Source organism: Uloborus diversus, chromosome 4 (assembly GCF_026930045.1).
Source record: "Uloborus diversus isolate 005 chromosome 4, Udiv.v.3.1, whole genome shotgun sequence".
Lineage (NCBI taxonomy): Eukaryota > Metazoa > Arthropoda > Arachnida > Araneae > Uloboridae > Uloborus > Uloborus diversus.
The window spans coordinates 43,366,968-43,383,510 of NC_072734.1; the positions used below are offsets into that span (position 1 = coordinate 43,366,968).

At 30.4% G+C, this 16,543-nt stretch overlaps 2 protein-coding genes across 4 annotated transcripts in view; one reads left to right on the plus strand and one right to left on the minus strand.

Annotated features, from left to right (window-relative positions):
• Positions 1-9: 9 nt before the first annotated feature.
• On the minus strand, positions 10-12,541 carry LOC129219751 (dynein regulatory complex subunit 5-like). Its single transcript, XM_054854045.1, has 3 exons — positions 11,814-12,541; positions 5,494-6,476; positions 10-878 (listed from the first exon to the last, which is right to left on the minus strand). The coding sequence occupies exons 1-3, from the start codon at positions 11,908-11,910 to the stop codon at positions 720-722; spliced, it is 1,239 nt and encodes a 412-aa protein (XP_054710020.1). The 5' UTR covers positions 11,911-12,541; the 3' UTR covers positions 10-719.
• A 1,642-nt stretch (positions 12,542-14,183) lies between these two features.
• Positions 14,184-16,543, plus strand: part of LOC129219624 (GRB10-interacting GYF protein 2-like) — an 85,835-nt gene continuing 83,475 nt past the window's right edge. Inside the window, exons 1-2 of one of the 3 annotated variants that reach the window (XM_054853883.1) lie at positions 14,224-14,254; positions 14,340-14,392. The gene's annotated coding sequence lies outside the window, so the exon portion shown is untranslated. Of the gene's footprint in view, positions 14,393-16,543 lie in introns of all 3 variants that reach the window. The other 2 variants (XM_054853881.1, XM_054853882.1) reach the window with 2 other exon arrangements.

Sequence of the window (16,543 nt, forward strand, 5' to 3'; positions counted from 1 at the left end):
TGACCCACTATTGGGATGGAGGGAAGAAGGGAAAAAAATGCAAATGAATGAAATTGTAGCTAGGTCTCATATGACAATATTTTATTCTACAGATTGCCTTATTGCCTTTTTAGAGTAGTGCCTTTTTGTACATCTAAAAAATAGGACTGTATGAAGAGGCTAGCAATCAGAAAAAAGTGACTACTAAATTAAAAGAATTAAAAAGTCTACTGGCTACTGGTGATTAGTTAAAAATTTGCATTTTCAGGTTTATTCAGAGGGCATGTAATTTGCATTGCAATTGTGCCTAATCAAATGGTTTCAATTTAATATGAAGGATTTAAGTTACTTGTAGCAGGTCAAATGCTAAAATATGTAATATTAAAAAAATAATAATAATAAAATAAGACTAAACTGCTTTGGTCTTAAGTTTACTACGAAAACTTTTTTTGAAACTTTAGTATAAATCAAATTCAATGATTAAAAAAAAAAAAAAAAAAACACACACACACACACACACACACACAAGAAAATACAAATCATTGTAACAAATTTTAAAAAATGATTGATATGAGCAAGCTGTAAACTATATAATTAGATTAAATTATAAATCATTCAGAATGTGTCAATATTTAAAATACATATATATTATTGAATTCTGCAGATTTTACATTGATGAAAATAATAAAAGGTTGTTGAAAATATTGTGTGTTTAATTGTCGACTTGAATGTGTAAAGAATTAGTCTTCTATGATTTCATTATACTGCTTTTCATTATTTTTCAAGACTGTTAAACTAATTGTATCTTCATCACTCTTTTTGAATCCACAGAACTGCACACCAAAAATCAATATGTTTTTATTTCCTTTCATAGCTTGAGTTACTTCATTTCCAGCTTCCTAAAAACAGAAACAATTTCTTTTAAATAAATTATTAAATGAATCTTTTGAAATGTAATTAAACTTTTTTCAAACAAAGCAAATTAATGGTTTTGAATAATTAAGGAATAGGTTATATTAAAAATGCATAAATTATTGGAAAATAAGATGCATTTTAATATTTTAAGCTTAGGAATGTAAATCAAGCAAATTGAAGAATAGTATCTATGCCTGTCTGGTGATCCAATAATAGAGCTTGTTTGATCAAACTTATAATTTCATTATATTTCCCGCAGTGGTGAATATTAAAATTTACTCAAAAACTTAGCACTATCCCAGACTTAGATAAAATGAAAAGCTTTCTGCGAACACAAATCCTAACTGGAAAATTTTCTGCAAATAACTATTTTGCCTTATTCACGCTTTTATACAAAAATATAAAAAAAGGGGGGGGGGGGGACTTTATTTTTATTTATTTATTTATTTATTTTAAAACAGCATATAGTTTATGCTTACTTTTCACTAACTGAAGAAAACTGCTTAAACTATTATTTTTTGCTCAATATCAATCACATGATCATTATTATTACTTTCATTTTACAGTGAAAAAGTTCATGTAGATCTGATAAAACATGAGCTATCTGCTTTTTACTTGAAAATTTTATGAAGATATTTGATTTTGTACACAAATCAACAAAACTACTTATTTGTTTGAAATTAAGTATTTCTGAAAAAATAAATACTGTATTTTCTGCATGTTATCTGTTAAAAAAGTTTTACATTAGTGCTCCACCCCCCCTCTTCCTACGCCAACGCATTTGAACTCAATTTACAGCGGGAGTGATCGTTTCGTAGTCTGTAAAGTTGTTTATTTTATGTACTTGAATTTTCCCCTTACGCGATCCAGGTTGTGTAAAATAAAAAACTATACAGTCATAGTAGGAGCGGTCTCGACTTGATTTGCAACTGTTGACTCCTTTGTCTTTTAAGTAATTAGCGTACTATAATCGCAATTTCAAGAAGAAATAATTATTTTTTAGATTAATTTTGCATAAGATTTAGGAGAAGCAGAAATAAAATGTGGGGTTTTTTTTAAAAAATTCATTTTTTTTTTTAAATTAACGTTAGTAGTGAAAAATAAATTTCTGCAGAGCCAAAAATTTTCTGCGAACGACGTTCGCACGTTCGTCTATATTATGCAAGACTGCACTATCCTTTTGCTATGAATAGAAAAACAATTGTGCATTAACAACATTTATTTTTTAATATGTAACTAGTGTGCATACAATAAATTACACAAGATAGGATCTTAGTTTAGTTGATTTTAGTTGTCAAAACATAGAGTAGAAGACCGTTATAATGCACACCTTGGGACCAGAGCTTTTGTGTTGAACAGGTTTTGGCTTTATATAGGTCATTTCAAATTTTGAAACTAATATTCAAAATGTGTCTATATATTAGTATTTCAGGATGAGTTTTATTTGCAATGAGCATTAAAGCACTAATTATACAATTAATCATTTCCAAATTAATATGTTTCACAATCAAAAGAAAATGAATTCTCCTGCATTTCTGCTAACTTCATTGTTTGCATAACAGCTGCATTTTTAAGAGCCATCTGGTATTTTACTGTGGATACTAATTTTCATTTAAAAACTTTGAATTGAGATGGAAAGTTGAAAAACTTTTTCAAAATTTAATTTGCCTAACAATTTTTATGTTTGTAAGGCAAAACAGAGGGAAATTTCAAAACCTATTGTTTACTTTTGAAAAGTTGTGCGGTTTATAGAGAATTGCGTTATATAGGTTGGCATTATAAAGGTTATTCTACTGTAATTTAATATCTTTTTTTTTTTGCATTGAAAACCCATTCTACTATATAAATATTAAATTTTTAACTGTTGCAAGATCAAAAGTTTCCTTTGCTCAGGAAAAACATTTTCACCATTTTCTGCAAAAACAGAGGCAGTTCTTCCCTGCATTTTCCCCCCATTGAAATGGTTCTAATTTTGTAGACATCATTTCTGTTCATAGATATTTCATCCTCATCATCGCCTGAAGGAGCAAAGGTTCCTATATGAGTGTGAAATTGCAGAATCATTCTTGCAGATCATAAACTGAGTATTACTACTAGGTAACTGCAAATTTAAAAAAAAATAGAATGTTTTACTTTTGTTCAAATTACCCAAATACTTCTAATTAATTAAAATTTAGAACTAGTGGTTTAATAACATTTAAATCAATCTTCACATTCTCCCAAAACAGGGGAAAAAAAGGTTACACTCAAACCTGTTATTTGTGCAGGCTTTCAGCAGTTTTTTTTTTTTTTTTTTTTTTTGTGCAGTATATGGAAATTTCAATTAAAGTGGAACATAATTGATGAAGTTACTTGTAAAACAAGTGCGAGGAAATGTTTTCAATTGTGGAAGTGAGAAGCAAAGGGATGTATGAGTCAAAATTAAAAATTTCAAGATAACAAGCCTAATTTATATTCAAGCTTACTTAGGATCGGAATTTTAAATATGTTTTACTCAAAATTTTGAAATGCCCACTTACATCCCTTTGCTTTTTGCTGCCACAATTGATGAATGCCATTTTGAACCAGTTTACTACAAAATAGTTCACGTATTGTCAGACTACAAAGGCTAATGGTTATACGTTATGGAAAGTTTTGTATGTCTAAAATAAGAACGTATGTAAATAAATTTTCTCATGTGTATTGATTATTAATCAGATTATAAAAGGCTTGCCGAGATTCCAAGTAGCTGCCATGTCTTCTTTTCATTAAAAAAAGCAATTCCTTGTTATTTCGTAAAGTTTAGAGTTATTTTCTGTGTGGGAATTTTTTTATGCAATCCCTATTCACCGCATAAAAATATAATTTTTAAACGTGTTGCAAAAAATTTTTTTATAGCTATTTGTGAAGTTTTGAGCGAGTTTTTTTATGCGATTTATGTGGTCCCTATTCCCTGCACAGAAGGTTTGAATGTACTTTGTTGAGTTTTCCTAAAGCAGTAGAAAAAGAACTGAATATCAGTTTCGTACTTGTAACATTCACCCCACAAAATATACTTGTATCTTTTTAGTGTAACAGTGTTCTTCACATATTAATACAGGGTGGCGACAGGAACTGTGAAAAAAAGTTCCCTGATTAGGTTCATCAAATTTCCCTGATTTACGTTACCAATGATAATGGTTTCCTTTCTTTGCTCTACTTGAAATCCATTGTATGTTTGCATAAAATGCAGTATTTTAAACGATTTAATTTGTGTAAAGCTGTTGAACTAAAGACATAATTTTTAAAAAATGCTGTTTTTTTAATAAAATGTTTAAAAAAAACATATCAAGTCTTTTTTTTTTTTTTTTGGAAAAAACCCCTACAAAACAGTATATTAAATTTTTCTATATGGAAAGTTATATAAAATTAAAAGAAATACTTTACTTCCAGTAACCACTTAGCATAAGAATTTTAAGAAATTATTAAAATCACTCTTAAAAACATATGTGTCTTTAGGATATAACTAAAAAGTAATTGAAATTATTTTACACTAAATTTTCAAACAGTATAATAATTGTTGCAAGAAAAACAAGTAATAGTGAAATAATAGAAGTAATGTAGTTATTCTTATATAACTAATTGACATATTTATGCAAAACAGATGAAACCTTTTCAAATCCATTCATAGGGAGCTTTTCTCTAATCAAGAACATAGATTTTAATGAATGATTACAGCATTTTAACAATAAAAAAATAAAGATATTTACTTTAGTGCACAAGTTAACTCTATTTCAAACGATTTCAGCATGTATCGAAAAAAATCTTAGGTTGCTTTTGTAACAAAAGGGAAAATGCAAGGGGAAAAAAAGCAATTGGTTAATTTCAAAATATATAAAAGAATACAACTTAATTTTAAAATAAAAGAATCATTTAAGTCTGAAAAAAGTAAACCTTTCTAATCTGCGGTGACAGCAAATAACGGCAGTATAACTGCAAAAAGCAAAGTTTTTTTGATTCAAAATTCAATTTTAGCAATTGCATTAAATACGCGAAGAAGTAATAACTTTTAAGCTTTGATCAGTATTAATTCACAAAACTAAGATTTCTTCTTGAAATCTTGATTACAATACGCTTATTACTTCGAGACAATGGAATAAAGGCAAAGGAGCTAAGGCATTAACGACGGTTTCCTGTTTGCCTGTAGGGTTGTTTATTTTACGTAGTGTTGAAAGCGTGAAAGCAAACTTAATAATACAAATAATTGACGGAAAATGCATAGAGAATAACGGTACTTAATTTTGCAAAGTAAAAGAAAAAAAATTTTTTTCTTCATAAAATCAATTTTCCCTGATTTTTTGTTATTTTTTCGAAATTCCCTGACTTTTCCCTGATCTAACTGATTTCCCTGATCTGTCGCCACTCTGTAATAACATTAGTCAGTACTGTAATTAGGGAGATGTTATGCCCCAAAGTAATTTGTTTTTTATTGTGATGATAATGCAAATTTGTTTCAAACTACTCAACTTTTTATGGAGTCCCAAGATGAGTTCCCTCAAATATTTTTTTACAACTTCAGCGCTGACATTAATGGATAAAAGTTATTATAGATTCAAAATTAAGAAAAAAAAGTTGTCTTACCTCTCCTATAAAATTTCCAGATAAATTGAGACAGCATAATACTTTATTATTTTGAATAAGACTACAAAAGGCATGAACAGAATCTTGGTCAAACTTATTATAGGAAAGATCAAGTTTCTTTAGACAATTATTTGTCTTTAAACATTCTGCAAGATTTACAGCTCCTTCATTTTCAATGCAGTTTTTACTCAAAATTAGTTCAGTTAGTGAGTTATTTTCATGCAAAGACATTGAAAATTTCCTTATGCCAATGTTTCCAATATTATTGTTACACAAAGTTAGATTCTGTAACTTTGAAGAGGAAAGGAGTGTAGCAATTGACTCACAAGACACGTCAGAAATAAAACAACATGAAAGCCTCAATTCTTGAAGTTCTTTTAAGCATATATTACTCATCAGGTGTTTTATTTCACTTGTTCCCATGTAAGTGCCACTGATGGTGAATTTTTGCAGTTTTTCAAGTTTGTGTAAGTTTTTTACGAGAATTGAAAGGAAGATACCCGCTATAGCATTTGTCGACTCATTACAATCTTCATAATTTCGAGGTATTATGTTTATATCAAATTCTTCAAGGTGACCCAAGAGAGTGAATATTTTTTCAAACTGATCTTCAAAAACCTGCCTATCCTTTATCGGGCTTTCAACTTTGTCAAACAAATTCCACTTATATCCATTAATTTTTAATTTTTGACAAAGTTGTTGACAGATAGCTAAATCTTTTTCAATTTTTGCAAAACTAATTTTTCCAGAAATGCAACTGTCCAAGAGAAACTCCACGTAAGAGAAAACAAAAGCTTTTCGCCAGCTGCAGTTGGACAGCCAATAATCAACATAACTCTGTCCTTTCTCAAGGCATTTTCTTTTCCAATATACTTCTTCAGTTATTAATGGTATGCTTATATCTAAAGGTATTTTCAGTGGAAGCAAAGTAAAGACAATTTGGTTTTGTTCTTCTGAAAGGTTTTTCAACGATTTGTGGATTTCTGAAAATTGAACACAGGCTTCATTTATAACTTTTTTAATGATTATCCTTTTTTGTTTTATCAAATACATTTGTTAAAATCTCGCTTTGATAGTACAGTAGACTCCTGATTAACCAACCTCTGTTTAACCATGATTTGTAATGATGATGACTCTAACCACGTGGATGAAGGCGTGATTTATGCTATTAAGGACCATAGGAATTTGCTTTCTCCTTTAATGTTGCAACTAAAAAAATGCCGGAATTAACATCAAGTTATGAAATTTCCACCCTTCAGAAGATTAAAAAAAAATTAGCATTCCTTCAAATGGTGAATGAAATCACTCCCTTGGGGAATGCTTTTGCTAATAATTGCTTTTAATTGTTAAAGGCAATTCAATCTATTTAATTTTTGTAAGCAATTTTTCAAACTCATTGATCAATCATACATATATTTTTTACATACTCCACTTTAACTAAAATTTTGCTTTACTGGTTCTTGCCCTCGTCTCATTAGAGCAAGTTAATTGGAAATCTACTGTATCATAACTACCAAAAGTTATATGACAATTTCAGTTTGGCTATTTTTTGATTTCAATAATCTTGTATACTAAGTCAGTCCTAAAACACAAGAAAGTTTGACTCAATCGTCTCTTCCCTCCCCTTTAGCAGTTGTAAAATTATTGAACAAAATTATGCTAGCTGAGCCAACCCTGTCTGCAGTACAAATGCAAGTACCAAAATCTAGTGCTAGAAATTAATATTTAATTTTTAATGTGAGTTTTTAAAAATATCATAATATGATGGTAAAACTAATGCGTATGAAGAAAAGGTTTTATCAATAAATTACACTACTGATAGATGTGCAGACTGGGTCCTGCAAGAGGGCACCAAACTTGGCCTCCAAAGGGCGCAAAAAAAAAAAAAGCAATAAAAAAAAAAAAAAAAAAACATGCAATTAAAAAAAAAGGTGCAAAAAACAAAGAAAGGAAAAAAGAAATGGTGGTACACAGGTTTACGAGTTTAAAAAAAAGAAAGAAAAAACAAAGAAAAGTTTCAGTTTTGTGAGCGCAAAATTAAAAAAAAAAATACGGAAGTTGCATCCAAAAATTTAAAAAAATAATTGAAAAATGTGTTTATGCTTGAGGGCGCATAGGCGGGAGGGCACATCAGCCCGTGGGCCAGTCCTCCCCTTCTGATTGACAGCATTTTGTAATGAAATTGAAAAAACAAAATATATGATATGCTGGAAACATTAGGAATTTTTGATCACTAAATCAGTTAACACCCTATAAAAAAGGTGGAGATATTTTAAATGTAGTTTAAAATTTAACTAGAAAGTCTATTTTAAAATTTTCTTGCCAAAAATGGAATTTGCAACAATAAATAAAATGTTCTAAAACTGTATACATTAAGAATATAAAATATGAGCCTAAATTTTGCACTTTTAGATAGTTTTTTTTTTTTTTTTTTGTGTGTGTGTGAGTTTTTAACCTCAAATTCTAAGTAATAAGCCAACTACAGGTATTGAGATAGTTGTGGCTCATTTACTGAGTTTTACATAACTCTCTATAGGTTTGAAAACGGCTGATTTTTTTTTTCCCCAAGTGAATTTAAAAGATCCAGTTTGTGTCATTTTTTCCTTTTTAGCTCTAATTGCAGTATAACCAACAGTGGCTTTACAGGAGGTGTAATGGGGTATTTACTTTTCCCAGAAATCGTGTACTTTTATCCTTTCAACTTTTAATAAAGCAATAGTATTTTGAAGTCTAATTTTTTTGTAAAAGTTTTTTAAAAGAAGACAGTTTATTATCTCTTAAAAACATGGCTTAGTCAACAATAAATTAATTATTTCAGAATATATGTTGAAAAATGGAGAATTTGAAGTTAACGGACACTTAAGGGACACTCCCTCCCTGCTGAATAACTTTTGAGCATTATCTTACTTGCATTAAAATGTTTTTATATTTGTGAGCTCCTACCCAAGACACTTCATTCTCATGTTCTACTTTTTGATTTGAACAACTTTTCATTCAAGGTTGAGCATTAAAAAAAATTGTAACATTAGATTTAGAAGCTGGAACCAGAGTGACCCTTGATTCTGCCATTTGTGCAAAATTTAACCTATTAAAAACTCTCATTTTGCTATAAACACCTGGATCATTTCCCTCTCTGGCTCTCCTCCCCCCCCCCACCCCAGACTAATCAAACTAAGCTTTTTAAAACTAGAATAATACTTTAAATCTAACATTTCACTTATTAACTTAATGGCTTTCTGAATTCTCCATCCAGTTGGATAATATTTTCCTTTTATAATGAAGAATATTACTGAAAATAAACTGAATAGTAGGGTGGGTCATTTTTTTTTTCAAAATGTTAATGGCAGAGGGTTAAAAAGATGCTAAATGGTCTCAAACTAACATGTGTGAAATTTTATTCCATTCTGATAAGTCTTTTTGCCTCCAGATTGAGTTTGAAAATTGGATTTCCTGACCCAAATAGGATATGTTCCCTGTAAGATTGCAATAATAATAAATGTTACTTTGTTTACAGAAGCAAGTGATCAAACTTTCAATTTGTACCATGTTTAAATTCATACCTGCCATTTTAGGTGTTAGAATCGGCTGAAATGTGTGAATTTGGTCAAATGCTTCCTGCCTACCATGCAACATAAATGATTAAGAGGTGCTAAAAATCTATTTCTTGAAATGCAACAATATTTTGAAATCCTATCCGAAAATACTTAAGAAAATAATTAGAACCATTTTACTAAGCTAGTAAACTGCTATACGACATTTCATCTTGCAAATGCAAAGATACAGTTAACAACTACATTTGAGGGAGCGAGAAGCTAAGGGCTGTAAGTGGCAAAATTAAAAATTTAGAGATAAACTGTACACATGTTACTTGAACCTCTCCTCTGTCTTGGGGCAAGAGATGGTGCTAGTAGCCCTGGTAGTTATTGCTATACAGCATGATTTAGAAAAAAAAAATTCAATGAAAGACTACCTAGGATCTTATCTTTAAACACGTTTTACTCAAAACTGGAAAATGTCCACTTACATCCCTTTGCTTCTCACTGCATCATTTGTACGAAAAAAAAAAAAAAAGAAGAGAGAGAGAAATCGCAGCTTTAGCCTCAAGAAGAAACTGAAGACATTTTGATGTCATTACTTCATGTATCTATTCTATTGAATACGAACAGTGAGGATAAATTCAAGGGACCTTTATAGGCTTCAAACTTCAAATGCTTATACAGTAGAAGACGGTTATAACGCCAACCTGTATAACGCAATTCTCTATAAACCGCACTACTTTTCAGAAGTAAACAATAGGTTTTGAAGTTTAAAAAATCCCACTGTTTGGCTTTGCAAAAATAAAAATTGTTAGGCAAATTAAATTTTGAAGTTTTTCATATTTCCATCTTATTGCAAAGCTTTTGAATTGAAAATTAGTACTCATAGTAAACAGAAAATACCAGATGGCTCTTGAAAATGCAGCTGTTATGCAAACCATGAAGCTAGCAGAAGTGCAGAATTTTGATTGTGAAACATATTTATTTGTGAATTGTAATATTGGGGCTTTAATACTCATTGCAAATAAAACTCATTCTGAAGTGTTAATATATAGATATATTCTGAATATTAGTTTAAAAATTTGAGAAATGATCTATATAACGCAAAAGCTCTGGTCCCAAGGTGTTTATTATAACGGTCTTCTACTGTATGGATAAATTTACTACTACAAGCATTACGGTTACGATAGTAAATACAAGTAGATTTTAATTTGTTTTTACAAACATAAATTATTGGGAAAAACATGCTTTGTCGGAAGCACAAAGTTGCACAAAAATCTGCCCAGGCAAGAAACAAAGCCCTGAAAAATGTATAATGCTTGATGGCTAACTCGTGCTAATCAAGTTCTTTGTATGTTTCAGTGGAATCTCTTTCTGAAAATTTACTAATTCTTGGAATTATGTCGTCAAAGTTAATGCTCCAAAGGTTTGCTATCAAAAGTTACCCTTTATGTGAAGATGGGGCTCATCACTTGTTCAAACTCATCGTTGCAACTAGATATTTATAAACTGAGTTGAAGGGCAAAATAGATCCCATAATCCAAAGAAACTGTTTTTGCACAGCCTAAAAATTAATATAATTTATTGTAATGCTGACAGACTTGGAATAGCACATCCGTGAATTGGCAGCCTGTTGGATTTTCGAAACTGAAAGTGTTTAGCAAAACTGACTCAAAATAGACTCAGACTTTTTCAAATTCTTGTTGTTAAGTTTGATCCTTACATGGATCTCAATGACTGGAAGAATGCCTGATCCACCAATACTAAAATCAACCTCTGACGAAGATATTCTCTCATTCTGGGGGGTACTCTTTAGCATTTGAGGAGGGTGCATTATCCCGCTTGGGCAGGAGGATGGGCACCAATGTGAAAGGGCAGTTAAAACTGACAGAAGTTTCAACTAAAAGTCTGAAAGAGAAGATTTAATAAAGAACCAACTGGAGTCCCAGTCTCTTATGCCAAAACTTGATAGTAAGAAGGTCTTTCAAGCTATTTAAAGATGATTTTTTTAAATTTTGTTAATTAATGATTATCATAAACGTTTTTGTAAATGAATGATTAATATTTGGACAACTTGAAGTTGTTGTATATATTTGTATTTTGTTTTTCCAGTTTTTAATAAAAATATTTTTTTCCTTAAATACGGATTTTTCTAAGTCAATCCGGAGGCAGAAAACGAACTCCTTATCAAATGAAATTTTATATATATCCTTAAAACATCATTTGACACCTTTTTCTTGCCCTACCCGATGGAAATCGGAACCTTTTTTTTAAACCATAGAATGGTGACCTACCCATTGAACAGCACATTCCAAATAAAGTATTACCAAACTCTTGCTTACTGACAGAACTCACTTAGAAGCATTTAAAATAAGATACATTGATATATCCAAGCATTATGTTGGCTTGTTATGTTTATGCTGCACTACTGACTAGTCTTTGTCCTGATATGGAAAAATATTTACAAAACAAAAATATAAAGTTTTGAGACATCAGTGAATGTTTTTTTTTCAGATTACAGCAATTGTGATCATAGAGTAAAATGTTTTCTTAGCTGTCATTATTAGAATTTCGTATTTTTATTCATTTTGTCATCTTTAATAATTCTAGGCACATTGCTTAAAGTTGAAAGCATTTTTAAATGAATTTCCAAATAATGTTTACACATATTAAAAGATTATTCATTCACGTGAGGCTATTTTAGGATAGGTTCCATATTATTAGTGGTTAATATCTAACTGAAGAGAAACTACACAGATTTTTTGTAAAATTAAACTCACTGACCTGTTACATTATTAGAGACAAAATTTGTGCAAAGTTCAAATAGTGTTGAAACACTATGAAATATTACATGAGAGCAATCTTTTTGAACATATGACATTTTCAGTTTCAGAGAAAAGTTCTAATGTTTAAAGAAAAAACTGAAAATACTTTTATCTTCTTTAATAAGAAGATACATACAATAAATTGGAACCCTGTCCTAATTATGCATGAACAGATTTAGTTTTTTACTGAAGACTTAAAACATTTGTATCTTGGTTGCATTTCTTTCGAAACGTGAAGGATGGAAAACATGTACTGTAAAACAGGGTTACTTTAAACATACCGGGTCACTTACATCACAGGGTTCCCATTGGTGGAAAAAATATGAGTTAGAAAATCTTGCCAGGAATTTTTAAAAATTGAGAGAATTTTTTAAAAAGTCTTTTAACAGACGTGACATAATTGGGAGAAAGTCCCACATCAAAATATTTTTAAGTGAGATTTCTTTTAAATGTGCCCGATTATCGTGCTATATCTGGAACCCTACATCACATTCAAGTTTCAATTGTTGTAGTGGGCTTCTCTTTAGTTTGATTGAGAAGGCTGTTTCACTTTAGTTATGAGGAAAACTATAATATTTCCTGAAACTGATTGAGATCATCCAGAGATACAACCTGTTGCATGGCCCAAATATTTCTGGCAGAACTAATCCTACCAATTTTACCCATTTGTTGTAATTGCTGGCCTCAGTTTTGTGGCATTGAGAAAGCACCGAGAAAGGAACACTTCTTTTGTCTATATCGGGTCTTTCTAACTTCCAAGTGTTTTGGAACAGTCTGTGACGGTACAGCCAGCCGTATAGCAGTGATTAAAATACTTTTTCAGAGGGGTGGGGGATGGGAGGAACCATAACCATTATGATGAATATTACAAACTGGAAAAAAAAAAAAACTTTTCTAAAAGCATATAAAATGATCAATGGAGAAACTGAGGTTGTTGGCTCATAACAACCAAAAACAATGTCCACCTTAGGCTCTGTCTTGGAAGAATATCAACTATTTCATGTATGAAATACATCTGAATTTCGGAAGTGTATCTCATAGTCTACAAAATACAGTATTCATTAATGAATAGCATATGGAACAGATGTGATTTTCTCAAAAATTATGTAATTTAATGCTGCAAATTTTCCCAGAAGGCTTCACGAGAGACAGAAACTAGATTCATGGGGCTGTCAGTTGGAAATTCCGAGTCTATATAATCTAGGTTGTTGTCCCAGGTTTTATTACAACTGGATAATTATTTTAACTATGACAAATGAAACTGAAAATAGGCAGTATAATAGAGTTATTTTGTCACTATTGTTTTACTGAAGATTTTGAGGACTTTGGAAACTAACTGTTTTAGTGAACTGTTTTAAAGGTTTTCTGGTAAGGAATATTCAAAAAGAGGATGTCTGATAAATATATCAGGAAGTTTGAGGACTGCTAATACAGAATTTACACCAGTGAGACAGTGGAAAAGGACCCTACAATATTAAGTACAATTTCTCACATAAAATAGAATGAATTAGTGGATCTTAGAAAAAAAGATCACCATCAACCATTTTATTAAAATGTGAGAGGGCTATTTAGCAAGTTATAAAAGGAATTCGGCCAACAAAGTAGTACATAGAAATTTAAGTTGAGATGCATAGCTTTGGATTAGAAAAATAATTTAAAAATATTTTAATTTTTAATAGAGATGGAATCAGAAACATAGAAAACCTGTGCTAAAGCAACCCTGCTTTACATACTATTCTGCCCTGTGTGCCCAGCTCACAGAAAAATAGTTTCGTTTGGTAATATATTTAGACCTTCTACCCCCCAATTTTAAAATTTATCTTTAAATCATTGAAAATAAAAGGTTATTCAGAATTCAGAAACGACATCTGAATCTCTTTCCTGTTTTTTTTTGATAAAATGTAAACAAGAGTGCATGTCCTTCATTTCACACATGGATAAAAATAAACAGAGTACAGGTATCTATGGTAACGTAGAAAGGATGAGTTGGCAACATCTAAAAAAAAACTGGTTTTTGTAAATATACTGTTGATTTAATTTTATATAAAAATTAAAACTCATGAAGCTTCTTCTAAATTTCATCTTTTTCATGCATGCTTAAATATTTTCAAGTAATGAAATTTAATCTGAAATATGAAATCTTTCATCACTATGCACTTCTTCTTATAATTCTTCTTTTTTTTCAAATAAATTACAATTTACATACTTTTTAAGCTGAAAAACTTTTGTTGGAATTTTTTTTTTTTTTTTGTTTTTACTTTCGATTTCATTATTTAAATAAAGAAGATGCCCAAGTCTTTAAAAAGCAAAAGTCACGTGACCACATATACTGCCATTTTGGATCATAGTGTCGTCGTGTCTCAAATCAATAAAACAATAATTCATCTGTGCTATATAAAGGTAACATTCGTTGTACAAAATATCATCTATTTATTCATCATCACTTCACTAATATTTTTAATACATTACGTTACCACTTTGATAGAGCGGTTCCGGAAGTTGATCATTATTTACATTACTTCTATAGTCAGCTGCCAGGTTAGTAGTATTTAATAATAGACGTGATCCTTATTTGTCCTCTGAAAACATGACTTTTTGTATTACAACCAAGTATTGAGAAAAATCAGCTCGCATATGTAACCCAATAATAAGTAATACCATCCTGTGGATGTGAGAGTTATCTCTTGTTATTGTATTATGCGGTAGGTAACGCTGAAATTTATTTGTTGATTACGTGTTTGATGTAACAACAAAACATAATGTAATCCGTGATCTGTTCATGCTTCAATCAACTGCAATCTGATTTTAATTTATTTTGTTATTCGATTTTCGTTTTGAATAGCTTATTCGTGTTTTTCAATTCTTGAGAGATGGACAAAATTGTTTTCGTAAACAAAAGGGGGAAAAATGTGGTATTTACATTTTCAGCAAGTAAACAAAAACGCACAAAGCTTCTCGCACGTCTTGTTTAAAATCTTCACTTCAATCAGATGCGTATGATTCGATTTTTTTTAAATTAATTTTATTTATTTATTTTTATTTCAAAAAATAAATAAATATAAAAAAAATTGATACTATAAATCACACGAATTTAATTCAAAACATAGTTAAATATCCGTGCATCAGAATAATAAAGTGGTGTATTTTGATGAATCTTTATATTTTAATTGTTCTTTTTCCAGAATGTTTAAATTTGTTTTGCAAAATTTTGTTAGTAATTTTTCAGATTTTGTATTATATAGCAATTTTTTATATTGCTGTTCATAACCTATTTGGCTTATGGCAAGACATAGGTACAAGGGTCATTCCAAAAATTAAGAGGTCTCTTTCAATAATTGAAAAAATGAATTTTTTTTTTTAAATAGAATCAAAATCACATTTGAGATGTTTGTAAATATATACATGAATATAGTTTGAATATTGGCCGCACACTTTTTAAAAAAATTTAGTCATAAAACTTAGAAATGTAAGCATGCAAACTAAAAAATGTCTCCTGTGTTACCATTATTTAATAATTCTTTTCATATTTTTATATGAAAGTGATAACCTATCTCTATGGTGCTAAGACTTTGCTACAAATACAAATAACCCATACAAATGCACTTTTACTCTGCCTTATAATTTTTTGTTCATGAAATATTTTTCCTCTTTAAATGGAAGTTTTATATCCCGTGTTGCCTTTATTTTATTTTCCCAACGTAAAACTTTTTGCAGCTCAGTAAAATGTCTATCAATACAGTAAAATGATACTAATATTTACCTAGCATAAGTGCCTAAAAATGTATAGGCACCCGAAATATCCATTTTGACATCCCCCCGAGTTAATTACAACGGCTTTTCTCGTGACGACCATATGTATGTGCGTATGTATGTCGTATTACTCAAGAACGGTATGTCCTAGAAAGTTGAAATTTGGTATGTAGACTCCTAGTAGGGTCTAGTTGTGCACCTCCCCTTTTGGTTGCGTTCGGGTGTTTCTAAAGGGCTCTTTTTCCCCTTTTTGGGGGGGGAATCATTGTTAATTTCGATGTAAACTCAAGTGGTGTTATAATTTATGCAAACACTTGGCTATACAGTAAAGCATTGTTAATACGTTTCTCTTTTATACATTTTTATCAATTATACGTTTTTAAAATTAGTCCCTGCAAAGTCTAATACACATTAACCTATACCTATTATACATTTTTTCGTTTGTACACTTTTTCATACAGTCCCTTCAAAAACGTATAAACAATGCTTCACTGTATATCGCCAAGCTTTTGGTCGGCAAGTTTTGTCGCCAACTTGGCGACAAATTTGGCGTTTTTTTTTTTTTAATCTGGTTTCCATTTTGCCATTGTTGGTGATATTTAAAGAGTTAAACTATTGAATCACATTAAAACTGCCAATAATGGAGAAATAACTTTAAATTGGTGTAAAAGGAAGTCATGTGATGCTCACATGAGTTCGTTTCCTTAAAGTAAATCTAATTTTCCCTTTAAAAGAAATAAGCAGTCTGCTACCTACCACCCATAAGGCAGGGTTAAGGCAGAACTGCATGCAAAATACTGACATCCCAATTATGACATCCAGAGATTGTAGTTTCTTCCTTGTTATGGACTCATCAGTCTGGAATAGCCAGTGTGTGAAATGAAGTGTGAATGTTCACGCTGTTCAAAAACCAAGCTGGAGTAAGATGTTCACTCTTCA